Source organism: Myotis daubentonii, chromosome 17 (genome assembly GCF_963259705.1).
Source record: "Myotis daubentonii chromosome 17, mMyoDau2.1, whole genome shotgun sequence".
Classification (NCBI taxonomy): Eukaryota; Metazoa; Chordata; class Mammalia; order Chiroptera; family Vespertilionidae; genus Myotis; species Myotis daubentonii.
Genome location: NC_081856.1, coordinates 52943295 through 52968892, shown reverse-complemented (window position 1 = coordinate 52968892; position 25598 = coordinate 52943295). Strand labels below are relative to the sequence as shown.

Here is a 25598-nt window from a genome sequence, read left to right as displayed (position 1 = left end):
GCCAGCTGGGCGCCATCGGCTCACAGCGGCACCGTGGCCTTTCCCGCGCTGTCCACTGAGCTCCCCAGGGTTATTAGTCAGGGTGTTCCGTGGATGTAAGATAGATAAATGAATGGATGGGAGGGCGAGGGCGGAAGGGGGAGAGGGCTGGGAAGGGAGGGAGGGAGGGAGCGAGCAATACCGCTGGCTGCAGGGGAGCAATGGCGATAAGATCACAGCCATGGCGCGGAGGAGCTGGAGGGACCGTCAGGATGCTTCAGCTCAGTAGCTTTCAAAATTCATTACTCAAATGCAACCCCCCATTTAAAGCAACTGGAAAGCAGCTCTGCTGCACCTGTAGGGTGTGGAGGCCGGAGGGGCTGGTAGGGAGGTGAAGGCCAGTGCTCTAGGCTGAGGCTCAAGGGGAGAGCGCAGGCCTGGGCTGGGCTGGGAGGCACCAGGAGAGAGGTCTGAGCTGGGATGGAGAGGCACTGGCACCGGCACTCCTTGCCCACCAGGTCGGAGGAGTTATTTCCTGGGGGCGGAAATGACCTTTTCCTGAGAAGCTGCTGTGGAAATCAAATTGCCATTTTTATTGGGACTGTTAATTGATCCCACAGGGATGGGGGCAGAGGTTCAGATCTGGGAGGTCTGAGGCCCAGCTGCTGCCCAGGCCTGCAGCTCCGCCGGGCGGCCCACGTGCACCCAGCCAGCACCCCAGGGCCCCTCTGCAGCACCACCCTGAGTGACAGCACATCCATCCCGCCCTGTCCCCTTGCGCCTCCACCTCCAGCATTTCTCACGCTGGGTCAGTCCCCACCCTGCACAGTCCCGGCGCCGTGGGCAGCACCCTCACCCCGTCCCAGCTGCCCTCTGGCCGCCTGTGCCCACTCAGTCACTGTGTTGCTGGCACAACAGGAGCAGACTCCCGTATTCAGATCCAGGACGGCCTTCCCACAGTGCAAGGGGCGCTCCTCCCCGTGTGGGGGCACTGGAGCGGGCAGGGATGTGAGCTGTCGGGGCGTCGTCTCCCGTCCTCAGAAGGGCCCTGGCATGACATGTCCTTGGCGATGGCTCTCAGCCTCTGTGGGGACAAGGATCGGGCTCAGAGTCAGGCCGGTTCCCTTCCAGGTGGGGAGAAACGAAAGCACACGGCCCGCAGGAGCCTGCGCACATGCGCACATGCGCACAGCGGCGCCAGCCCTGGGAGCCGCGCGTGGAGCCGAGCGGCCCTGAGCACAGCAGCAGGTAAACAGAACGCGGTTTGTGCACGAACCTGGGCGTGGATCTCACTCAGCACAAGCAGGAGTGAAGTGCTGAGACGCCGGAGGGCGGGCGGGCGCCCGCTTACGTGTCCTGCTAAGTGAAAGGAGCCAGGCCCAGAGAGTTACATTCTGTGGCCGTGAAAACCCCCAGAGGAGGGAATCTGAGATCGGAAGTAGGCTAGTAGTTGTGGATGGGGGAAGGTGACTGCCTTTGGGGACGGGTTTCTTTGTTGTTGCTCCTTCCCCTCCTGCACCGTCACAATCCCCTCCATGTCTCCTCCCTCCCCCCTCACCCCACTGCTGTCCGTGGGACAGGGTTCTGGGGGGATGGAGAGCTTCTGAAATTAAATAGTGGCGATGGCTGCACACTGTGAAGTCACTGAAAACCGTTGAGTTGCGCACCTTAAGTGTGTGGCATGTGAAGTATGTCTCAGGAAACACATTAACAAATAATCATGAAATACAGTCAGGCGAGACCCACCCCTACCTCTGCTGCCCTCAGGCTCTGGCCGTAGCTGAGCTTAAACTCCTTTCGCCGTGCCATCCTCTCGTGTGAAAGGAGACTCTGCGCCCACCTGCCCGGACACCTGCCCCATACCCCTGCTGGTGGTGGGGATTCCCACACAGTGGCCCGGCCAGAGGAGGGGGCCCCCTCAGGCAGAGAGGGACTGGGGCAGAAGCCGATGGGTGCATGCCACCCAGCTTTGTGCAGCCACCCTGGTCTCTGTACATTAGTCCCCCCGGCACTGTCACCTGCAGCACCTGTCGCCTGGTGTGAGGTGTCAGGCCCTGTGCTGTGCACCAAGTCTCCTCGCAGATGTTCATGGATGTTGAGATGTTTGTGGGGCACCCGGCAGGCACAGTGACTGCTATTTCAGAAGGGACTCAGGATGCCAGTTCCTGTCTCTCCCCACCCCTGTTACGAGACACACCTGTGGCCAAGGGCGGGGCGGTGGGCGTGGGCTGTGGGCACAGAGGGCCTCCTGAACGTGTGGGCGGCCCCCTGGCACTGCTGTGGTCTCAGCAATGCTGGTTCCTTTCCACGTTGGCTGAGCTTTCTGACTCCATGTCACCTGCTCAGAGAGTCCAGCCGCCCACGGAGACCCGTGGCTTGGAGGCCCCCAGGGCCTCCTGGGAAGCCCAGTCCTTCAGAGAGGGGGGCTCATCTAGCAGCAGGACATGGCCTCTGCACGGCCTTCCTTGGGGGGCCCTCCTCCTGCCTTCTAAGGACGGGGGGGCTGCCTTTCAGCTGTGTCCCGAGGAGACTGAGTGGGTCACCCCCAGACGGCAGAGCCCCAGCATTTGACCCTCAGGACCCCCCAGTGCAGAACTGGCTCTGAGCACCCCATGCCCAGGGCTGCGTGACAGGGAGCGCCCAGGGCAGGCCCCTCCCCAAGCCCATCTCCCACTTGTGCCGAGGGCGTCGGGTTGAGGCCCGGCCGCCTGCCGCCTCCCATGTTGGGTTGGCTCAGTCACTGGTCACCACGGGCTAATGACCCTGCACCGTCCGCACATGGGGGTCTGCTCCCTCCCATGCCATTTGGGGGATCGATCTCGGGGTGGTAATTGGCTCGCGCTTGGCTGGTCTCCGTTCTAAAGGTCTGCCTCCTACCTGGTGTCGCGCTGGGCCCAGCGGCGTGATGAGCCCGCTCCCTCCCAGCACTTTAATTGTGAGCTGCGGGTTCAGGGTAGCGCGGATTATTTTGAGATAATTGAAAAGGATGCTTTCAGATGCTAACTGATGGCTGTAAGTGCTCATCCAAGTGTCCACTTACTGATGACTTCACCTCCTCGCCCCACCCGCCTGCGGCTGTGATTACAGACCCTCCCAGCCGCCTTGCCTGGAAATGAGGCCGATGAAGCCGCGGGCGCCCAGGGGAAGCTGTTGGGATCATGGGCAGGGGCAGCTCGAGCTGGGGGCCCGGCGTCCCATGGCCGCTCCTCCATCTTCCAGGCGGAGTTGGAGATCTCTCTGTCTTCCGGAGGGGCCTTCAGAGGGGCCCAGGGAAGGGAAGGAGGCACAGCCCAGCCCACACCCAGCGTCCAGAGGCCCTGGGCTGGGAGGTGCTCTCAGGGCCTCGCCGTGGAGCAAGAGGTGCCATCGAGGGCTCGGCACGAGCCATGGAGCCTGCAGTCCCGGAGGCGGAGTCACGTGTTCTCACTGTTCCTGCCGCCTCCTGGCAGACTTGCTGGGAGACAGGTCAGTCCTGGGGTTGGAGCCCCTCAGGCAGGACAGGCCCTGCCCTCCACCTGCTGCCTCTCCGCACCCAGGCCCTGCAGGAGCACCCTGCACGGGGACAGAGACCAGGGCTCCCGAGCGCTGGCTCCGGTCTGTGCGCCCGCCCTGCTCCCGCTGGAGGGCAGAGCAGCCCTGCTGGTGTCACTGGTCCTCAGGTCACCACTGGTGGCACCGAGGCGGCGAGGCGGGCTCTGAGTTTGATTAGCGGAGCGGGGCTCTTGGGCGCCAGCCAGCAGAGCCCTTGGGTTCCTGGCCCAAACAGGACTGAACTTCTCTGGGGAAAATAGGCTGTGCTGGGGCTTAATCACAGGCATGACAGCGCTAATTAGTAAGAGGTTCAGGCCCCGGTGTCCTTGCCTGTGTCCCGATGCAGCGATTGTGCAGCGCGCTGTCCACAGATGCCCTGTAAACACCTGCTGTCCCCGCTGGGCAGCAACACACCCCGTGTTCCCGGGGGCCAGGCCTCAAGCAGCCATTACCGAGGGGGCTGGTCCCACCCAAGGCCCTGCCTGCTGCGGGGAGGCGGCCGGGGAGAGGGTGGAGCGGCCAGCTGAGCCCCTGACCACATTGCTGACGTCAGGTGCTCCCCTGGAGGCTGTTGGTGACACGGGTGTGCTGGGCGTGAGCTCACCAGCGAGGCCACCTCTGTGTGCTCTCAGCTTTGTCCCCCTCCCGCCCACCTGCCTCCCTGGGGGGCTGGGTCAAGGGTGTGAGTACCTTCCATCCCAGCCCAGGAGACGCATGAGCAGACACAGGGCAGAGGCCGCAGGGATGGCCAGCAGAGGGAGGTCTGGGTGCCCGGGCTGCAGGGCCATCATCCCCACCCCGAGCGGGGCTTCACCCTGACTCCCTCCCGCCCCCGTCTCTGACCACCTACTGCACACAGGCACCAGAGCCCTGCCCAGCAGGCCTGTTTCCAGGTTACTGGCGATGACGATTACAAAGTGCAGGCCCTCTCAGAGCTGACTGAGGCGTGCGGCCCTCCTGTGTCAGTGTGGCTCAGCTGGGCTGACGTGACGTAGCCTGGGGGGCATGAGGCCGAGTCTAAGCAGGCGCGGGAAGGCGGGCCTGAGAAGGCCGAGTGATGGCGTGCTGGTGTGGACTGGGCAGCGCGCACGCCCCAGCCCCTTCCTCGGGCTCCCAGTCACTGTCGGTAACCCCCCATGGTTTGTGTGTGTCGTCGTGCCCAGGAGGTGTCTCATCTCAGAGAGGACCGGGCCGTGTGCGGGTCCTTGGAGAGAAAGCAGCGGCTCTTCGCTCTGACTCGCTTCCAAGGTGCTCTGGTCTGACCTGCAGCGCCTGGGCGGGGCTGGGACCAGCACACGGGGGGGCTGGGAAGGCAGGGGGCACTTTGTGGGTTGATCTGCTCAGACACGTGATGGCTGACCTTGTGTGGGGCCAGGGGAGCGTGGGCTGTGGGCCTTGAGCTCTTTCCTCTCAGGGTCTGTGTGTGAAACTGCCTGATCTCCTCCCCACTCCTCCCCCCACCTCTCTGGGAAGAAAGTTCTTTCCTGGGTAAAGGCGGTGAGGATGGAGCCCAGGCGGGGCCCTGCCCAGGACAAAGCGCCACAGCCACCGCCCCTGCACGTGGTGGCTGCCCGGGACCTGTGGGAGGGGGGCTGGCATCGCGTTTCCACAAGTCCCGGGACTCCGGTGCACCGACGCGGCAGCACCAGTGGCTGCTGTCCTCACGAGGGGCTGGGTTTGGGCTGCTTAGCCTCCGGCCTGGGAGAGGCCCTCGCCCTCTCTGAGCCTCGGTCTGGGCGGGCAGGGGGGAGGGAGGGTTTGTGTAAAGCAGGTGCCCGAGGGCCAGGCGGCCTGGAGCTTTACCCAGCGGGGGACCACATCGCCTGGGGATGGTCTGGGCCCAGGCCTGTGGACTGCCCGCGGCCACGAGCCCGCTGGTGTTGGCAGTGGGAAGGTCTGAGCGGGGACTCCCTGCTCCCCCAGCAGTCGTCTTCGCCCTGATGCTGAACGGTTTTGACAGGCCCGGCTATTTTTAGAAACCCGTTCCCACTCCTTTTCCCTGTGGGAAAAGAAAGCCAGTTACATTTTAAATTAACCCACCACCTGCCCTCCTCTGGTGCACACCAGCCACCGGGCCACCAGGGTGAGGCGAGCAGGAGGGCGGAGGGGTGGGCAGGGTGTCTGTGGAGGGGCTGCCCTGCTGCAGCCAGGCTCTGGGAGGGGCACGCGCATCTGTCATCTGGGTGACAGGCCCATCGGGCTGTGATCACTGCGCGGTTCTCAGCACAGGCTCACAGGGCCAGGGGTCTGGGGGGCCGGGGCCGGGTTGGAATTAGGCTGCCTGGTCCCAGTCCAGTGCCCTCTGGACCTGTTGGGCCTGGGAATGGTTGGCAGCAAAGGAGTGCCCCGGACCCCACGGGAGTGAGGTGAGCGCCCACAGTGGGTCCTCCTCTCCCTACCGAGCCTTCCCTAGCTCTTCTGCGCCCGCTTATTGGGAGAGAGGCAGTGTCGGTTCTCACCCGCGCCGCTGGCAGGCCTTGAGGCCCCCTCATGTCACCTGAGAATGAAGTCTTCCGTTTTCCCGTCGGGATGCGTTTTCCTCATTCATCCCCGTGCCCCGTGGCGTTCGCTCCACCTGCCCTGCGGGGAGGACGGCATCGGGCTTTTACGGGGCTTTCACGGGAAAGGTGAGGGCCGCAGGCTGCAGAGCTGCCCGCAGTCACGCCGAGGGAGCTCTCGTCTCCTCCTGGCTGGCTGAGCGTTTTTATCAGGAGCGAAGGTGGCATCATGCCAGATGCTCTTCCTACATCTACTGAGATGGTCATGTGTTGTTGTTATTTTTTAATTTCTTAACATGGTGAGCTACACGGACTGGTTTTCAAATGCTGAGCTGCCTTGGCATTCCTGGGGTAAACTTCAGCTGGTAGCGATGTAGTACCCTTTTTGTAGATGTTGGATTCCGTTTCCTAAAGAAGTTTTGTTAGAATATCTTCCTTTGTGTTTGTGAGGAATGCTTGTCTGGAGTTGTGACCCACCCTCAGCATAGGCCTCAGGATGATGACGCCAAAATGAGTGGGGACGTGATTTTCTGGAAGCTTCTCTGTAGAATCGGGGTCACTTCTTTCCCACGTGTTTGGTGGACTCCCTGGTGAGGGAACCTGGGCCCAGAGTTTCCTTTGTGAGAAGGATGTTGACTACAACTCAGTTTCTTTAATGGATACAGACTATTCGGAGTCTCTCTTCTTTAGTGAGACTTGCTGGTATGTCTTTTAAGGAGTCTTCCCATTTCATCTAAGCTGTTAAATTTATTGGAATCAATTTTTCCACAATATTTCCATTTTCTTTTCACCATTTATAGGACCTGTGGTGACATCACCGCTCTTTCCTGGTATTGATCCTTTGTGTCTCTGATCAGTGTGGCCAGAGGTTTACTAATTCTATTGAGCTCTGGGTTTCATTGATTTTTCTCTATTGATTTTCTGATTTCTATTTCATTGATTTTCCCATGGCTGTTTATTATTTCCTTTCTCTTTCTTCCTTTGGATTTGATTTGTCCTTCTCTCATAATTTCTTAAAGTGGAAGCCAAAATCATAAATTTGAGGGTTTTCCCCCCAATACATGTATAGTGCGATAACGTTTCCAGTAAGCGCTACTGTTGGCATCTCACCAATGTTGGTATCCTGTGATTTCATTTTCACTCTGTTCAGGATAATTTCTATTTTCCCACTTATTCTCTTTGACCTGAGGGTTACTTGGAAAGGAATTTTTCACTTTCTAACTATTTGGGGGTTGTCCAGCCTCTCTCTGTTACTGATTGCTAATATAATTGTGGTCAGAGGGTGTGCTTATGTGATGTGAGCCCTCTCAGTCTCACCGTGGAGAGTGTGGTCTGTGTTGGTGAATATTTCATGAGCCCTGAGAACAGCCTGTGCTCTGCCCTTTGGGTGGCATGTCCCATACGGGTTAGTCGGGTCAGGCTGCTGGGTGGGTCATGAAAGCCTGTTAGGCCGGCTGACTCCCGTCACTGCTGAGGGAGGCTACTGAAAGGCCCAGCCTGCCCTGCTGCAGCGGTGGCCCCTCTGTTTCTATTGGCTGCTCCATCAGACTGGACCTGACAAACCTTGGGCTCTATTATCAGGTCCATACACGTTTAGGACTCTTTTTAAAAATATATATTTATTTCAGAGAGGAAAGGAGAGGGAGAGAGAGATAGAAACATCAATGCTGAGAGAGACTCATTGATCGGCTGCCTCTTGCACGCCCCACACTGGGGATCCAGCCCACAACCCGGGCATGTGCCCTGACCGGGAATCGAACCGTGACCTCCTTGTTAATAGGTTGATGCTCAACCCCTGAGCCACACGGCAGGGGCCACATTTGGGACTCTTACAGCCTTTGATGAAATGCCCTGGTAGTTATGAAGTGGCATCTACAACTTCCTGCTAGCCGTCGCTCCCATGCGATACAGCGACTCTCGCTTACTTGACAGTGGTGTTAGCATGGCATGCCTTTCTGCACATGTTCAATTTTAACCTGTTGTTTCTTGATATTGAAAGTGCGTTTCTTATAAGCCACATGGACTTGGCTCTTGTTTTGTTTTTATCTTGACAATCTCGGTCTTTTGTTCGGCCCATTTGCCTCTTGTCTGTTGACACTGAGTGTGACTATTGATATGTTGAGGTATAAGTCTCTGATCTTCCGTCTGTTTTCTATCTGTCCCAACTGGTCTCTGCTGCAGCTTCCTCTTCTACCGCCTTCGCTTAGAGTCGCTGGGTGTTTTCATGATCCCATTTGAAAAGACAGACTGTTTTATGCAGCAGTTTTAGGCTCAGAGCAAAATGGAGCAGAAAGCACAGAGTGTCTTTATACCCAGCCGCCCCCTGCCTCCCCCCAGCAGCATCCCCCCCAGAGGGTACGTTGTCATCATCAGTGACTACATGGACACATCGGTGTCACCGGAGGCTGTGGTGTGCATTAGGGGTCGCTCTTGGTGTGGCACATGCTATGGGTTTGGACAGACGTATGACATGGACCCAGCCTCTGTCGACCTCCATGGTCTCGCTCTCTTCCTTCCGGCATTCTGTCCTGTGAACCCTGGCTGCCTTCGTCTGCCTGGACTCCCAGCTTCATCTCCTCAGCTCCCAGAGTGTTCGGGGCCCCCCTGCGGTCTCCACTCCCCGTGTGATGCCCCAAAACTGTCCCATGGCCGTGGGCCAGGGTAACCGGCCTCCTCTGTTCCTCATCCTCAGGGCCCCTGCGCTTCGTTGCCTGATGACCAGTGTCTTGAAAAGCACTGTGCCACGCGTTTGTCTGTTTTGGCTTGGTGTGTTTCCTGTGGGAGGGAGGGTGAGTCTGCCTTGTGACGCCCCTCTAGCTGGTGGGAGGTGATTTCCATCCGGCCGCAGTGCATGTGGATGCGCAGGAGTCTCAGGGCCAGGATGGCGCGTCTCTGGGGGCCAAGGGGAAAGCCATTCATTTGTTCATTAGATCCTTCAGGAAACGCTTACCGACCGGCCAGGAGGGCCCGGTGACTAACGCTATTTCCTCCTGTTTGGAGCCAGATCCAAGGACTGTTAACAGCTCCCTTGGGAAAGCCGTCCGTCACCTACCGAGCAGACATTCCCTGAGCACGGCACCTGCCAGGCCCTGCTCGGCGCTGCCCGGGGACACACAGTCAGGCCGTCGGTATGCAAACTGAGGCTCAGCGCGCCCCGCAGAGCCTGACGCGGAAACCCCAGGGCACGGTGGACGTGTGTGGTTTGGACCATGAGGCAGGAAGAGAGCGCCTCCTGGAGATGGGGGCGGGGGCTGCATTTGGACAGCTGAGAGGGCAGGGGACAGCTGAGAGGGCAGGGGACAGCTGAGAGGGCAGGGGACGGCTGAGAGGGCAGGGGACAGCTGAGAGGGCAGGGGACGGCTGAGAGGGCAGGGGACGGCTGAGAGGGCAGGGGACAGCTGAGAGGGCAGGGGACGGCTGAGAGGGCAGGGGACAGCTGAGAGGGCAGGGGACGGCTGAGAGAGCAGGGGACGGCTGAGAGGGCAGGGGACAGCTGAGAGGGCAGGGGACGGGGCGAGGTGCGTGCTCAGAGGCGGAGGAGGCCGGGGCAGGACCTGGGTGTGGGCTGAGGCGGAGCTGCGGCCTGCAGCGGTGAGGCTCCTGGATGTGGCGGAGGAGAACACCTCGGCTCATTTCTGTGAACTCAGAGGCTTGGGGGACGTTGCTCTTATGGCCTGAAAGTCACTTTGGTTTCCCTGAAGGCACTTTATGGTCTTTCTCAAGTAAAACTTTATAATCACTTTTGTTGGCTTGGGAGTCTGTCCTACCCCGCGCCCTTGAGCCCTGCACACACACATGCCTTTCCATGACACAGATGTGCACTTTCTGTGCATGCACACGTGCCCACCTGCTGTGCACACAGGCAGACGGATGGGCAGGCGGCCCTGACAGAAGCCACTCTGGAGGCGAGTTAAGGGCCGCTGTGGGGTCAGCTGTGCTTTCCTAATCGGGTGATCGATTCTGTAATGAAGACCCTGTTTCCTGAAGGAGTGTGACACGCCCCCTTTCTGTAAACGGCCCTGCTGCCTCTCTCTGGCCACAGGACAGCCCGGTCACCCCTGTCGTGGGGAACGGCCCCATTTAGTCCGCTGGCCCCGCCGAGCACCTTGGCTGGTGCCACCAAGCCTCCCTGCACACCGTCATCCCATGGCCGGGCTGGGCCTTTAGGAGCCAGCGAGTAGCCTGTGGGGGAGAGACCTCCAGCTGGGAGCCCAGCAGGGCCAGTGTCCGGATCCCGAGTCCCCCCTGAAGGAGCTGGGTCCTCCCGCCTGTCCCCGGCCTCCCGGTGGTGACACCAGCACCATTGGCAGTGCCTGGTGAGAGGAGGGGCTCAGGCTTCAAGGGGAATTTCAGTGCAGAAATGGGAAGGAGGACATTCCACTCTGAACCCTATCTCAGGCCTGGCACCGGGGCCGGGAGGCAGCCTGTGGTCGTGCAGGACAGAACGGAGCGTTCGTCCTGACTGCTCAGGCCGGCGTGTGGCTCCAGAGTTTGGGGCTCGCCCTGTGGGGCCGTGGGGACAGAGAGAGCAGCTGTCCTGACATCCCAAAGCCCGTGGGAGCCTGTTTGGAACCACGCAGGCCTGATGGACTGACGGCCAAGCAGTGTGGTCACAGGGCATGACCCGAGCCATGGCCCCCTGCACCCCTCCCTCCCAGACAGGCCCCTTCCCTCCCAGACAGGCTCCCTCCCTCCCAAACAGGCCCCTCCCTCCCAGACAGGCCCCTCCCTCCCAGACAGGCCCCCTTCCTCCCAGACAGGCCCCTCCCTCCCAGACATGCCCCCTCCCTCCCAGACAGGCCCCGCCCTCCCAGACAGGCCTCAGCCCTCGGCTTCCTGGGCCCGGGAGCAGCTGGTGATTTCTAGCCCCGAACGACACGCTCCGTGCTCAGCCTGGGCCCAGAGCCCTCTTCTCAGTTTAGGGAAGAGCGCCTTTCTTCGCTGTGGAAACGGGAAATGTTTACCAGAAAGGAAGGCACAACACGAATAAATAATTGCAGCCCTTGCTTGGTCCCCAGAGATCAATATGCTGGTCTCTTGTTTTTATTAGAAAAGTGAGCCAAAAAGAGAGCCACCCAGAACCAGAGTGGGCGTTGTGCTGGTCCCTCCCTGTACAGGCTGTGGCTGAGCCGGCCACCGGGCTGCAGGGGCGAGTGGAGAGAGGCCCTCGCTGTCCTGGGCGCCTGGCCCAGGCGTGGAGCACCGAGGTCCTGCTGGGCCCACGCTGGCCCTGCGCCCCAGCCTTGCGGCCTGCCTCGCTGTCAGATGGTACCCAAGGCCGCAGGGCGCCAGCGGGGTGCTTCCCTCCTGACCGGCAGACCCTGTTGTTGACAGCTCAGTTCTCAGTCGCTCCCTGGATGCATGTCCCTGGCTGGGCGGGGTTGGGCCCAGGCAGCAGAAGGCAGTTCCCCATCCTTGTCTCTTGCTGTGGGTCAGTCGGGCAGCTCCTCCCTTGCGGAGCTTTCACGGCCCTGTCGGAGAAGGACCATCTCAGTCATTACCACTGCCAGTCCCTCAGGGTGACAGGAAGACGCTGGCCTTCCTGTGGTAAATGTGACGAAGCCCAGTGTCCCTGTCCGCTCAGCCCCGGGGAGGCCGAGGCAGGGAGCATGGCAAGTCTGAGGGGCGAGTCCGGGAGCGCCTGGCTGATGGCCCCAAGAGGAGGTGGCCCAGCTGGATGGTGACACGTCTGAGTGGACATCACAGGTCAGGCCGAGGCCGCGAGCAGTCAAGGTGTTTGCACACGTGTGCATGGCCATGCAGAGGGCCCAAGGCTGACCAGCCCCGGCCCCACTGCCCCCGGCCCTGGCCTCCGGCCGCCTTCCCCTCTGCTGGGCCGCTGCTCACCTCCCACCCCCTCTCGGCATCACTGCCCAGGTCTCTCCAGCCAGCAGCCCGAGTGACCCCTGCACCCGTGAGCCAGCTGTCACTCTGCTTGACCCCAGTGACTTCCATCTACCTGTCCCTCCCGCCCTGCCCTCCAAGGCCTCTCTTCCTCCCCCACCACCCAGGCCAGCCCGGAAAGTGCCGCTGCGCACTGTCCTGCAGCCACCGGCCTTCCCCAGCAGTGGTCCAGCACCGCCCACACCACCCTCTCTCAGAACCGGTCCGAGTGTTGCCTGCCTTCCCCACTGTACTGGGCTCCATGAGCAGGCGCTGTGCCAGCCTATCCACTTGGTTTCTCTCTAGAAGGTTTGACTTCTTTCTAGAGGAGCCCCTGGCATAGGGGGGAGCTGGGTGAGCCTGATACAGGGGGGAGCTGGGTGAGCCTGGCACAGTTGGGGGAGCTGGGGGAGCCTGGCACAGGGAAGAGCTGTGCCGTGGGGGCAGGCGGGATGCCCAGGAGGCCCTGGCAGTGACCGAGCGTGGAGCATGGCAACCATGGGGAGGAAGGGTATGGGAGTGGGCAGCTGCTGCCCCATCAACCGAGAGGTCCATCCCAGGGTTTCCTCTACCAACTCTGCCTCAGTTTCCCTTGGGCAGTCTGCCCTTCAGGACCCGTGACCTCCCACCTGAGCTCTGCTGAAGGGAGGGCCTCAGGACAGACTCCCCCGAGGTCCTGGGGGCCTTGCAGCCGTGAACTCTGGGAGATTCATCTTCATTTGCTTCATTGCAGCGGCCCCGTCAGCACGAAGGCCTGTCTGGCATTTACTCTAGATTTTAGTTAAAACCTATTCAAGCGCCAGCCTCTGGAGACACAGAGGCCGAGACCCAGTTGGCGGCCCTGAGCGGCGCAACAGCCTCCCCCAGCGCCGCTCGCCACGTGGGCACAGCGTGTGGGGCTGAGGACACGCTGCCGGGAGTGAGGCCTGGCCCATGGTGCGGGAGGTGGCCCGGCAGGCAGCCCAGACCGGGGGTGCTGAGAGGCAGGTGCCCACCATGCCTGGGCCCCCTGTGACCCCGGGCTCCAGCCGCCTGCTGTGCTGGCACCAGCCACACTGGGTCAGGGCCCACCCTGGCCACACACTTCCACTCCGTCACCTCTTCAAAGGTCCTCTCCAGTTATGGACAGTGACGGCCGGGGCGGGGGTGTCAGAACCCTAGTGTATGGATTTGGGGAGACCCAGGTTACCCATAACATTAGACTTGATGCACGTTGGTATGCTTCTAATACAGGTTGTTACAAAGATAAGAATAAAAGTGGGTTATGTGCTCTCTGTTCAGATAAACCTCATCGACAAATTTTTAAAAATTCATGCTCATTTAGAAAATAACAATTATAGGTAAATACAAAGACGTTAAATATCAGTGATCACCTGATCACCCAGAGGCGTTAACCATTAACAAACGGTCTGTGGTTGTCTGGGTTATTTCCTATGTACAGTTGACACTGGAACGGCAGGCCCTAGGGGTGCCAACCCCCACACAGTTGGAAATCCATCTATAAAACATAAATGTAGCCCCCCACTTAGCGACTGACAGCCTGCGGTTGACCGGAGTCTTACCAGGAACACAAACAGTTACCACAGCTGTGTGTTCTGCGCAGCGCACTGTCTCATAGTGAAGTGGGCTGGAGAGAGAATGGTACTCAGAAACCATCGGAAGGGAAACGCCGCCGCAGCCTGGGTGGCATCTATCGATGCAGTAAGTGTCCGTTGTCGGTTCACGAGTCGAGACGAGAAGAGTGTGTGGTGGACCCGCATGGTTCGAACCACGCTGCGCAAGGGTGGGCTGTGCGTGTCACAGACACGAGACACACAGGGGCTGTGGGCATAGCTCTGCTTTTCCTCCCTGGGCGCGGTCATCGGGTCACCGTCTTCACACCGAGCGTGCACAGGTCCGAGGCTTGGGTCTCAGTGGCTGCACATACCCCTTTATCCAAGTGTCCCTAATTCCTGTGGCGCCCCTCTGTTGGACGGGTCAGCTGCAGGCGCTCAGGGTTGCAGGCCCAGCCCCCCCTCCCTGACAAGGTTCTGCGGTAGGACTGTGAGTGGGGGGGTGGGGGTGTCTGCTTTCTCAGGGCTGTTTGCTCCTCACATGGAGATCGCCCTCCGTTAGTGTAACAGCTTTCAGACGCTAATAGGCTGAGGAACATATCCATTTCCCTGGACTCTTGCCAGCAATAGCTTTTATTTTCCTTCAAAATCTGTGTCAGCGGCCAGGCCAGGAGAGACAGGCCCTGCACCTCCCGTGCGCGCTCTGACGGCGGGTGTGCGAGATTCCCCACCGTGTGTCGTGCATGTGTCATGCGTGTGCTTCTTCCTGGACCGAGCATCCATCACGCCCGCCAGTTCCCTTGTCTCTGCGGGATCTGGGCCCAGCCAGCCACACCCACCTGCCCACCTCCCGCCTGGCTCCCATGCCTCCTGCCTTTGGAATCTCCGCCCCTGCGCCCGGCACCTGCCTGGGCTCCTCCCTGGGCCCACCTAACCCCCAGATGGGTCCTGGTGAGGACGAGGGGCCTCGGGGTCAGCCCGCAGCTCTCTGCTGGTGTGGGCAGGAGAAATCTGGCCCTCCTCTCTCGTGGCCCCTGGCTTCCTCTCCCTGCGTTGTCTTCACACGGGGCCAGGCGGGCACATCAGATGAGGAAACTGCCCGAAATGGCAAGTCCTCTCCCAGGCCATGGTGGTCAGTGCAGAGTCCCGGCTGGAGTGTCATGGGATTCCGAGACCTGGCCCTGAAGTTAGTACGATCTGGTGAAGGGTCTACTCTAGACGGAGCTACAGCTTGTTTGGACCAGCCGTGACCCTGTGGAGGCACCTGGAGTGGAGCGAGCAGCCCTCATGCGCTCTCTGGGACGCGCAGGGCTGCAGGGGCAGAGGCCCCAGGACCCCCTGACCCCCCCCCCCCCCCCGGGTTCACTACCCCGAGGACACGCATCCTGTGCCAGCAGACAGGACAGCCTGGTCTGGGCTCCTCCTCTTGTCTCTGTCCCTCCCTGTTTGGGGCCAAAGGGATTTGACAGCTCCCCGAGGCCTCGTGAGAAAGAGAAACAGCAAACATTCCCCGTTGATTGCTTTGTGTTGGATGTTGCCTCTATGAACAACACTCTGTTTTGTGCCTGTCACCCTGGGCGTAAAGCTCTCCCACGACCAGTGTCTGTCCTTAAAGGGGGCCAGGGCTGGTTTCCGAGCTGCAGTCCGGTGCGGGAGAAGGCTGGCGGCCGGACCCTGATGGGCGCGGCGCAGGCGCGTGTGAGCTGGGGCGTGGACAGACAGATCCAGGGTGTAGTTCAGAAGCCTGGGTGTGGGCTCTGCCTTTGGAGGGCGTTCCTGCCTTGTACACGCTCCTAAAGTTCCTGCTTCTGGCCTCCAGGCTGTCACCCTGGGCCCAGCGCAGGCCTGGGTAACCCCAGGAGCTCAGGGCGGTGAGGAGAGGCCAGCCCCCCTCCTTCCGAGGCCAGGCTTCTGCCCGCAGGCGCCCCGGCCGGCCCGCCTGCTAGCAAACACTTGTGCCCAGAAGAGGAGGGAGGTGGAGATGATTGAATTATTGAAGAGAACAAGCTGTTTTCAAGCACCTGATTTGCATACGGCTCTGAATATGCTCATTACAGACCATTCTTCCTGGTTCCTAAGGCAGCAGCCCTCGCTCCAGCCAGCCCCCAGCGCTGCCCCTTTGCAGGGGCACGTGGAGGTTTTCCTTAGCCAAGACCCTGTGCAGGTGGCTTCCCCTCTGATGGGTGGGGCCCGGAGGGAGATGGGGTCTTGCAGGTGGGCAAGGCTGTGTCTGCTCCACCTCAGAACGCCACCCGTCTCTCCTTCAGGTCTTATCTGAACTCAGCACCAGGACGTACGCAGAGGAGGGCGGGCACAGAGGCAGGAGGGAGGAGGTGTGCCCTTGCCCGGGCGGGGTGCAGCGCTCAGGGCTTTGGAGCTGGAGACCAGAGCAGGGAGGCTACAGGCTTTGGGGAGCGGCTGGGCCTGGAGAGTGAGGCCAGAGCTGGGTGGCTCAGCGGTCAGGGTTGCTGTCAGGCCATCCCTGTGGGGAGGGCGCCTCAGCCTGGAGCCGGGGCGGGGGCTTGGGGCAAGTCTGCTGCTTTGGGGAGCCCTGCCCGTACACCTGTCACCTGCTGGAGGTGCTCAAAGGTGGGCTCCGTGGGTCTGGAGTCAGAATGGGGACCCCAGCCTGGAGGAGGCGGACCCGTGGGATGAGCTGAGAGCTCCTGGCTGCCGCGTGGAGGGGGAGCAGCAGGACTGCCCTCTAACACCTCCGCCCAGGACTCTGCTCTGAGCCACAGAGTTGCAGCTTGAACGCGGCCTTCTGGAGACGTGTTGTGAAGTTAGGAGGAGAAACACGGTTTCGATCGCCTTTGTTAACTTGGTCTGTAGCTTGCGAGTATTTGGACGTGGGGCAGGTGGTCTCCACGAGCTTTTGCCCTGAGCCCCTCATATGGAGTGGGTGGGCCTGGCGGCCTGTGTCTCCTCCACAGCCGCCGTGGATGGTGGAGAGCCAGCTGCCAACCCCGTGTTGGGACCCTGGTCCCGCCCAGGGCGCTGCTCTGCGGCTGAAATCACTTTCCTGCTAATTAAGCAGACAGCACAGCAGGCAGTCATTTCCAAGTTGCTTTTAAACGCTCCAGTTTCTCCCGGAAGCCGTGTGGCTGCTGCTCGTTGGATAGTCAGAGGCTGGTCCCATCACCTCAGCCACTGGCGGATCGCAGACTCAGTCCTCCACGGGCGTTCACTGGGTGAAAGTCCCCCTTCTGTGCCTCCTGGGAGACCCGCGAGCTCAGTACCCTCCCTTCCTGCCAGAGCAGCACCCCGACACACCCCTCTCACTGCACTCACCCTGCGCTGTGGCCCAGCCTGTGTGCCACTGCGTCCCTGGACTTGCAGTCAGACACTCGGCCAGGCTCCAGAATTGAGTCCCTGCTGGGGGTGGGTGGCCAGGTGGCTAGATGGGTAGATGGGTGGATGGAAGAGAGTGGTGAGTAGGTAGGTGAGTGGGTTGTGGGTGGATGTGTGGATGGGTGGATAGGTGGGTGGGGGGGTGGATGGATGAACAGGTTGATGGATAGTGGGTGGTAAGTGGATGGGTGGGTGGGTGGATGGATGAGAGAGAGGGTGATAGATGAATGGATTGGTGGATGCGTCAGTGGGTGGTGGGTGGATGGGTGGATGTCTGAGCGGTGATAGATGAATGGATTGGTGGATGGGTCAGTGTGTGGTGGGTGGATGGGTGGATGTCTGAGCGGTGATAGAGGAATGGATTGGTGGATGGGTCAGTGGGTGGGTGGATGGACGGAGGGGTGACCTGCAGTCTAGTGGTGTTGAGTTTGTAACGGCAGAGACAAAGAATCTGATTCTTGCTCCTAGGTTGGGACACAGGAGCCCAGATCACTAAGCAGTTTAGAAGGGAGCCTTGGGGCTGAAACCGGTTTGGCTCAGTGGATAGAGCGTCGGCTTGCGGACTGAGGGGTCCCAGGTTCGATTCCGGTCAGGGGCATGTGCCTGGGTTGCGGGCACATCCCCAGTGGGAGATGTGCAGGAGGCAGCTGATCGATGTTTCTCTCTCATCGATGTTTCTAACTCTCTGTCTCTCTCCCTTCCTCTCTGTAGAAAATCAATAAAATATATTTTAAAAAAAAGAAAAAGAAGGGAGCCTTGGGGGTCACTCTAACCGGGGACCCCACCAAACCAAGACCAACACCTTCAGTAAGCAAAGTGGGGGAGCCTCCCTCTGTTGCCAGGGATTATAAGCTGGTATGAAAACAGGTGGGCAGTGTGCAGAGTCGGGAAGGGTCTGCGTGTAGACTCAGTGGGGCTGAGCCTGTTTTGAAATCATCTGGCCCGATCCTCTCATGTAACAGATCGGGGAGCAGAGGCTCGGGGGCGTGTGGGGTCACTGTCAGTTCACTGAGTGAGCCCTCAGCTCCATAGCGGGAGACAGCCCCTCAACAGAAAAGCCTGTGTGGAGCCGGCCCTCAGTGAGAGGGGCTTGGGCAGGGCCGGGGTCAGGAAGCCTTCCTGGAGGAGGTGCTGTTCAAGCTGAGTGTCGAGAAGGCCAGTGGGAGTCGGCAAGGGGACGCATGAGGGCATCGCGTGTGCTGTGGGGGACGTACGGCGGGAGGGGCACAGGTTGCGGGTGTGGAGAGGGCACAGTCTCAGCCAGGCCTCGAACACTCTGGAGGGGCAGCGGCGTCACTTCTGCATCTGCACCATTTGTCTCCTCTGCAAGCCCCTCTTCCCCTGGGCTGGCTCCCGGCTGGCTCCCCGCTGGCCTGGCCCCACCACCAGCCAGTGGGAGGTCTGCACACCTGGCAGAGACCCCGTACGCTGGCCCTGCTGGGCACCGGGAACCGAGGGGGGGCCCAGGTCCTGGCCCTCGGGACTCTGTTGGTGGAGGCAGGGAAGTGCAGAAGGCCGAGTTCAGAGACCAAGGCACCGGGAGGGCAGGCTTCCCAGGGAGTGAGGCGGACCTGAGGCAGGCAGACTCCCCGGCAGAGGCAGGGCACCGCTTGTGCACAGGGCCAGGGGCATGAAACCTCCCCATGCTCCCTCCCTCGTGTGTGACCCGACCCTGCCGGCAAGATGGTCCGAGGCCGGATGACACGGCGTGGTGAGGACCAGGCGGGCGCAGAGCCCCGGGCAGGGTGGAGGGTCCCGCCGGGCGGCAGGAATCCTCGCTTTATTTAGAAAGGCTGGAGGGAAGATGAAGATGAGGACTGAACCGGTAGACGTTGCGTGGGGACAGACGAGTCATTTCACATTCTCTGCTGCTCTCAGAGGCTGTCTCTGCGTAATGCCCGCCAGCAGGCACATGTCCCGTTTCCCCGCCTGCCTTTCCCTGGTTTGTCTTCTGTTGTCTGAAGTGCTTGTCCCAGAAAAGGTGGAAGCAGAGGACCTAACAGAGGCATTGCCTCTAGCCGGCAGGCGTTCCTGGTGCGGTTCTGTTCCGGGTTCCCGTGCCCGCGCCAGCGCCAGCGCACAGTGTGGCCGGAGCGTGTCAGCTCCCTGCTGGGCTCATGTTCCCTTCTGACGAGAGGGCTGGTTAGATGAGTGCTGGAGGCCTGCGAATGTCTCAGATAAATGCTGTGACAAAGCCCCAAACATCAGGGATGCCCTGCCCATCCCACGGCCCACCCACATACGACCCCGCCCATCCCACGGCCCACCCACATATGACCCTGCGCATCCCACGGCCCCACCCATCGTGGTCCCACCCACCATGGCCCTGCCCATCCCACGATTCCTCCCTCCTCTGCTCCTCAGTTCATTTAGTTCTGTCCACCAGGAGAAAGGGATTGTGGGAGGCCTGTGTTTGTGGGCCAGGACCTGTGTTCTCTCCACACTGGGACCTCAGCCCTCTCCGGACACATCTCCTCTGCACCCACCAGCCCTCTGGCCAGACGCTGCCTCCTCCCATTTTCAGACAAGGAGGCAGCAGCCCTGGCTTCGGAAGGGGCTCACCTGGCCCTGCAGTGGGCACCTGTGTGGCCCGAGAACCCTGGCCTGGTGGGGAGGGCACTCCCACAGGAGGGTGTGTGGTGTTGGCCATGTGTTTCTTCCCGCTGTTGAGGACAGGGGTTCGCCATGGCCCACAGCAGCCACGGGCCACGCCAAGACGCCCTCTGGGCCGCCCTCACCGCTCTGTGAGCTCCCCACACCTTCCCCGGGCTCTCCTCCATGGGCCCCACCCCTGGAGGCCTGTGCCAGGCCCGGCTCGCGGTGGGCACGCTGGGGAAGCCAGGAACCTCTCCACAGAGAACCCGGGGCGGCGCGATTTCCTCTCCACTCGCCTAATTTTAATTTAATTCCCTTTAATCTTTAATGGAAAGTTGTAAAAGTAAATTATTTACCCGAGAGAGCCAAGCCGCTCCTTGGGGCGCTCCTGCCTTGAGGGTAATTACACATGTGGGTCCTGCCCGGCCTCCTCCCTGGGCGCTGAGGGCCAGGCGCTCTGGCTCACGCACTGATTAGCTACCTCCATCACTGTCACCGCACGTGCCCTGGCAGATGCAGAGCAGGGCTCCACCTGACAGGCGCTCACTTGGTAACTGCCCCGGGGCAAGACGAGCCTGTGCTCTACCCGTGACCTTGCAACTGGGATCAGAGCTGAGCTGTGCAGGCCGCCCGCCCGCCTGTCACTCGCCTCCAGCTGCCTCCCTGAGCCAGCTCACCCCAAAGAAAGGCCCCCGCCCAGCCCTGCGGGGGCTCCAGGTGGGGGCAAGGGTGACGGGGAGGTGGGGGGAGCCCACCTCCCCAGGTGCCTCTTTGCCTTAGACCAGTGGTTCTCAACCTTCCTAATGCCGCGACCCTTTAATACAGTTCCTCATGGTGTGGTGACCCCCAACCATAAAATTATTTGCGTTGCTACTTCATAACTGTAATTTTGCTACTGTTATGAATCGTCATGTAAATATCTGATATGCAGGATGTATTTTCATTGTTACAAATTGAACATAATTAAAGCATAGTGATTCATCACAAAAACAATATGTAATTATATATGTGTTTTCCGATGGTCTTAGGCGACCCCTGTGAAAGGGTCGTTCGACCCCCAGGTTGAGAACCGCTGCCTTAAACCCTTGCTCAGAACATGGTCACCCCCACCTCCTGGCCACTGTCCATGCTTTTGACCTCTTTTTAAAACTCAATATATGGAAAAGTAGCCCTATGACATTTAGAAACCTGGATAAGGGAACCGTATTTGGCATAGTTGGTCAAGACTGGTGGAGTGGGTGTGCAAGAGAGAGAGAGAGAGAAAGAGAGAGAGAGAGAGAGGGAGAATGAATGTTGGGGTGGGGGACTAATATGGCTACCAAAGGTTCGATGGCTGTCCTTTTGACTCTGAGCTTCCTAACAGCCACAGAGAAAAGGTCAGTTTCTTGACTCTCATCAGTAAAGAGGGTAAGGTTGCCGGTCGGTTAGGCACCTTGCACGTGCTCCCTTGGCCTTAGAGAAAGGTCACCACTTTGTGCTGGGTACTTGGAGTTGTGAGGTTTCGCGCCGGGCCTGCCTGTGCCGCCCCGAGGCCCGCTGGCTGCCGTTGAGCAGGTGAAGCCAGGCCCACAGCAGGCCCGGCCTCCGCGCTCCCTCACGTCCCGGCGCGGCTGTCAGAGCTCCTGGGTTGACCCCCAATCCAGGCCTCGCTGGAGTCAATCTGACTCAGACTTCGGCTCACCCAGATTTACGTGGGCTAGACGGGTGCGGTGCCTTGAGCAATGGGCATTTCAGTGTGCTTGGCCGAAGCGAAGCCGGCTTGGTGAGCTCACTCCCGCCCTTCCCGGCTGTCGCCTCACTAATCCCTCCGCGTTGCTCTTAAGCCTTAAAAGTTTTTTATCTGAAATTAGGTATTTGCACCTCAAGTCTACCGAGCCTCCCCTGTTTCTTATAGTCACCAAGGGCCGGGCAGGGGGCGTCGTGGGGCCAGCAGGGGGATGGCCTCCCTGGGAGTCTGGGCTCCGGGGACAGTACCCCCTGCCTGCCTTGGGCGCCAGGTGCTAAGGGACAGGTGAACAGGTTGTCAGTACGTCACTTGAGCAAGAAGCGCAGGGTCACTCCTCCTTGTCACGGAAAGTGATTTCCATGTGACCTTGGGGCCTGCTGCCACTGCGAGCTTTCCTTTGGCCACGAAAGGAGCCTGCTCTGTGGGTGCCCCTCCACTTGCTCGCCTGTGGGTGCCGGCCTGGTGGGCCTGGCGAGCGGCACCCATGTGGCCCTGCAAGCGGCGGCCTGGATCCAGCAGGTGCGTAAGAAACAGGCCCTCTGGTCGCCCACAGGAACCCGAGCAGTGGGACGGGGCGCTGCTGAGCTTGCTGGGGGAAGGGCCCTGGATAGGGGACTGATCAGGACAAGCCCCTTCCACGACTCCCCCACCTTCTCCCGGGCTCATTCGTTCACGGAAACCTAAGTGTGCGTGGCCGATGGGCAGATGCCGAGGGCTGTGCCCAAGAGAAGGGCCGGCTTCTGTTGTGAACGCAGAGGGCGCAGCACAGGCAGCCCCGGCAGGGCCGACCTTGCTCTGCACGTGCCCTCCAGGAGCCTGTCTGGGAAAAAGGGCTTCTCCAGCCCCGGGCCAGCCCACCCCGCCCCTCCGCCACCCTTCTCCGAGCTCCCTCACCCTGTGCACCCCCCGCCCCACCGTGGCTGCCCTTGGCCCAAAGGCAGGCTGGCACCAGGACGGCCTGCCACCGGGGGCTTCCTTCTCCTCCCAGCGGCCGCAGGCCCTCCCTCCTCCTGGTTTCTATTTATAGCCTGTGTGTCTGTCGCGGCCGTGCTGTAGCATAAGCGTGGTGGTGGTTTCAGGAGGCATTCTGGGCCAGACGAAATTAAGTCCGTGACTCCGGCTGTATTAACAGTGAGGGGGAATGGGGCGGGGACGGAAGGCAGGAGGTGGGCCGTGGCCCCATGTAACGCTGTGGGGACAGAGCCTAATCTGCTCCTGGGATGTCTTACCCAAGAGCCTCCTGCATGAATAATCTGCGGGAGAGCTGGCGCTGCCATCAGGGACCCAGGCTAGGAAGGGGGAGGGCGGTCCTGACCCTCTAACCCTCACGGTACAGACGGGCTGGTCCCGAAGGCATCTGGGCCCAAAGCCCACTCACTTACTCATCCATCCATCCATCCATCCATCCATCCATCCATCCATCCATCCACCCATCTATCCATCCAGTAAATATGAACTAGAACCAGAGTCTGCCTGGCCTGGGTCTTGGGGACAGGGGCAAGTGGCAGTTCTCCGGAGCTTCTGGGGGAGGAGACACACAGGCGGTTAATAGTTAAACAGGTGGTAAACACGAGAGCTTCAGGTAAGATGTTGTGGGTCATGAGAAAGTGAGAGTGTGGAAACGTGACCTGGGTTTCTTCAGTCGGAAGGTTTCTAGGCTGGGCGACCCTGTGTCTACCCTCGGCCTGCCCTCCTTGCCCGGGTGCCTCGGAGCAGGGGTGAGGGAGGCATGCGGAGACGGGACTGAATGGTGCTGCCCAGGACCTCTGCAGCCTCCCCCGCACCCCCTTGGCTCTGTGATGGGAGTAGGAGCGGGTGTGGCGAGCTGTGCGCCGGGAGGTGGAGCACTGGGTGGAGTCGGCACCTGGGGGCGTGGTGCTGCGAGGTGCAGGCCCTGGAGCCTCCCTGGAGGCCATCACCCTAGGACCAGCCGCTCTTAGACGTTCTTACTTTTGTCCCAATGATTCCATTCCTGAGTCTGAATTCAGACAAAGCTCATGGTGCAAACGTGGGCACAGCGAGACGTGGTGGGTGGGCACATCATGCGTGTTTCTTGCCTGGGATCTTCTGCGCCTCCGAGAACATTCTCCCACGGACGTCGACATGGGGGACATGCTCATCCTCACGGTCACAGAGAGCAGAACTCAGGACTGCAGCCAGCCCCACGGCCGCGTTAATCAACGTGGATGCCCAGACACAGGAGTGGTCGCCGGGGTGCTGAGGGGGCGGGGCCAGGGCCTGGGATTGTTACAAAAGTGTTTTTACTTCCGTAAACTTCCCAAAGTGTTTACAGTGTGCTGTGAAAGCTCATGATTTTAAAGAAACAAAACGTGGGGGAGGCTTGATCGCAGAAGGCTTCCTGAAACATGGGTTTGGAGGGGAGCGTGGTGGGGGGTTTGCAGATACACCCCCACCCCCAGTCACTGTCAATAGGAGTGTGTGTCGCAAAGGCCCAGCCAGGTGCCACTTGTCATCTTGGGGGACTGTGGCCAGAGCTCAGCCCTTCCGGGCGGGAGTATCTTAGAGCCCCTCCTGGAGCCCCAAACAACCTTGGGGACCCTCCTAGAGCTCTGGCCCCATGCCTGTCCCTGCCAGCCTGCACGTCAGCAGAGCAGGGACTGGACCGTGCACCCAGCTGGCACAGAGGGGTGGCAGACGTGGAGGATGATGGGGTAGGGGATGAATGAATGAGGGAAGGAGTGAATGAATGAATGAACAAGAAGACGGACGAGAAGGGGAGGCCACCTGGGCTGTGTCCCTGACAGTCTCATGTCCTGTGTCTTTGGCAGACGTGCTGGTGGACGGACAGCCGTGTGACTGCGAGGCAGCGGCCTGCCAGGTGGGCGATCCCATGCGCCTGGAGGTGCGGCTGACGAACCGGAGCGCGCGCAGCGTGGGGCCCTTCGCCCTCACCGTGGTCCCCTTCCAGGACCACCAGAACGGCGTGCACAACTACGACCTGCACAGCGCCGTCTCCTTCGTGGGCTCCAGCACCTTCTACCTGGATGCGGTGCGTGGTCGGGGAGCCCCATGCAGCCCCGGGGTCGTGTCCCACTGCCCCCCAGCCCTCTGGGCTGGCTCTGGTCTGCCTGCCTTAGGCAGCTCACTTCTCTGCATCCGGAGCCCTAGGAGTGAGACCAGGGAAGTTTAGGAGACAAGACGAGTGGGGCGGGGGGGCGGGGGGGGCAGGACAGCTGAGGTCCCCCGTTCACTATTGCCCTGCCCCATGCAGTCACCTCCTCCCTGTCCATGGTCACTGCAGGGGCCCAGGGGACTGATGGAGTCACAGAGCTCACCTGGCCCCACCTCCCAGCCTCACAGGGCACAGCCCTCAAGCTCCACCCACGTGACACTGTGCCTTCAGCCCCACCCCCATCCCCACCTGAAGTGCCTCCCAGAAACGAAGCCGAGGCTGGGACAGGTGCAGTGACTGTCCGGGCAGGTTAGAGGTCCCCTGTGGCTCTGGGCTCCGCTGCTCTGGGCTGACACCTCCCTCCTGCCTGTAGGTGCAGCCTGCGGGCCAGTCGGCCTGCCTCGGGGCCCTCCTCTTCCTCTACACGGGCGACTTCTTCCTGCACGTCCGGGTGCATGAGGACAGCACAAGCAAGGAGCTGCCGCCCTCCTGGTTCTGCCTGCCCAGCGTGCACGTGCGCGCCCTGGAGGGCCAGGCCTGAGCCCGGGTCCGGCCTGCGCTGTGGGGGTGCCCGGTCTGGCCCCCCAGCCTTTGTTGTAGCTCCTGTCCCTCCTCCAGCCCAGCCCCAGCCCCAGCCCCAGCCCCCTCCATCCCTTTTTCCTGCAGCACCTTTTCTGGGCTGTGCCAAGTGTGGAGACACAGCAGCCTCACCCCTCCCCGCCCTGCCCACCACGGACCCTCTGCTGGAGCCTGGCGCTAAGGCCGATGCTGTCCAACCCCAGGGGGCGAGGCTCACCTACCCAGCTGGGACCCTGCACCTTGGGATCACAGCCCAGCCAGGGTGGGCCTGCAGAGACGCCCAGGCCTCAGAATCCGCCCAGGGCTGGCCCTTCTCCCTGAGCCCCCGAGGCAGCCCCTGTGCCAGATGCTGGGCAGTGTCCAGGCGAGGCCCCAGGGACCATGGCTGTGTGTATCTGTGTGTCTGTGACAAGTTCTCCAATAAAGGGCCTGCCTGGCTCCCTGCTGGTCCGCCTGCCTCCGTCAGTGGGCAGGGGCGGCCCCAACTCAGGTGAGGGTTCCAGTGCGCGGGGTTCCGATCAGAGACCCCCACGACACACGGCTGGTGGCCAGGAGGGCTGATCCTGGCTCTGTCTGTCTCGGTGACCCCACAGCCCCTTCCATACATGTGCTTCTTTGGCCTGGCTCAGAACACGAGGTCCAGCCCCACCCCGGTCCCCGGCCCCCACCCCGGTCCCCAGTCCCCAAGGTGGCGCTGGCCATGTCAGCCTCTTGCTCTCTCTTCACCCTGTGACACTGTCCACAGTCCCTCTGGGGCTCTGGGGCCATGC

The 25598-nt window shown here is 60.9% G+C and overlaps 1 protein-coding gene across 4 annotated transcripts in view; it reads left to right on the top strand.

The window, feature by feature from the left end:
- Nucleotides 1-25268, top strand: part of TRAPPC9 (trafficking protein particle complex subunit 9) — a 161561-nt gene extending 136293 nt beyond the window's left edge. For 3 of the 4 annotated variants that reach the window (XM_059672369.1, XM_059672368.1, XM_059672371.1), the window contains 2 exons: nucleotides 23906-24126; nucleotides 24623-25268. In XM_059672369.1, coding sequence (XP_059528352.1) covers nucleotides 23906-24126; nucleotides 24623-24790 — 389 coding nt within the window. In that variant the 3' untranslated portion in view covers nucleotides 24791-25268. Of the gene's footprint in view, nucleotides 1-23905; nucleotides 24127-24622 lie in introns of those variants that run through there. The other variant, XM_059672372.1, reaches the window with a different exon arrangement.
- Nucleotides 25269-25598: the final 330 nt, after the last annotated feature.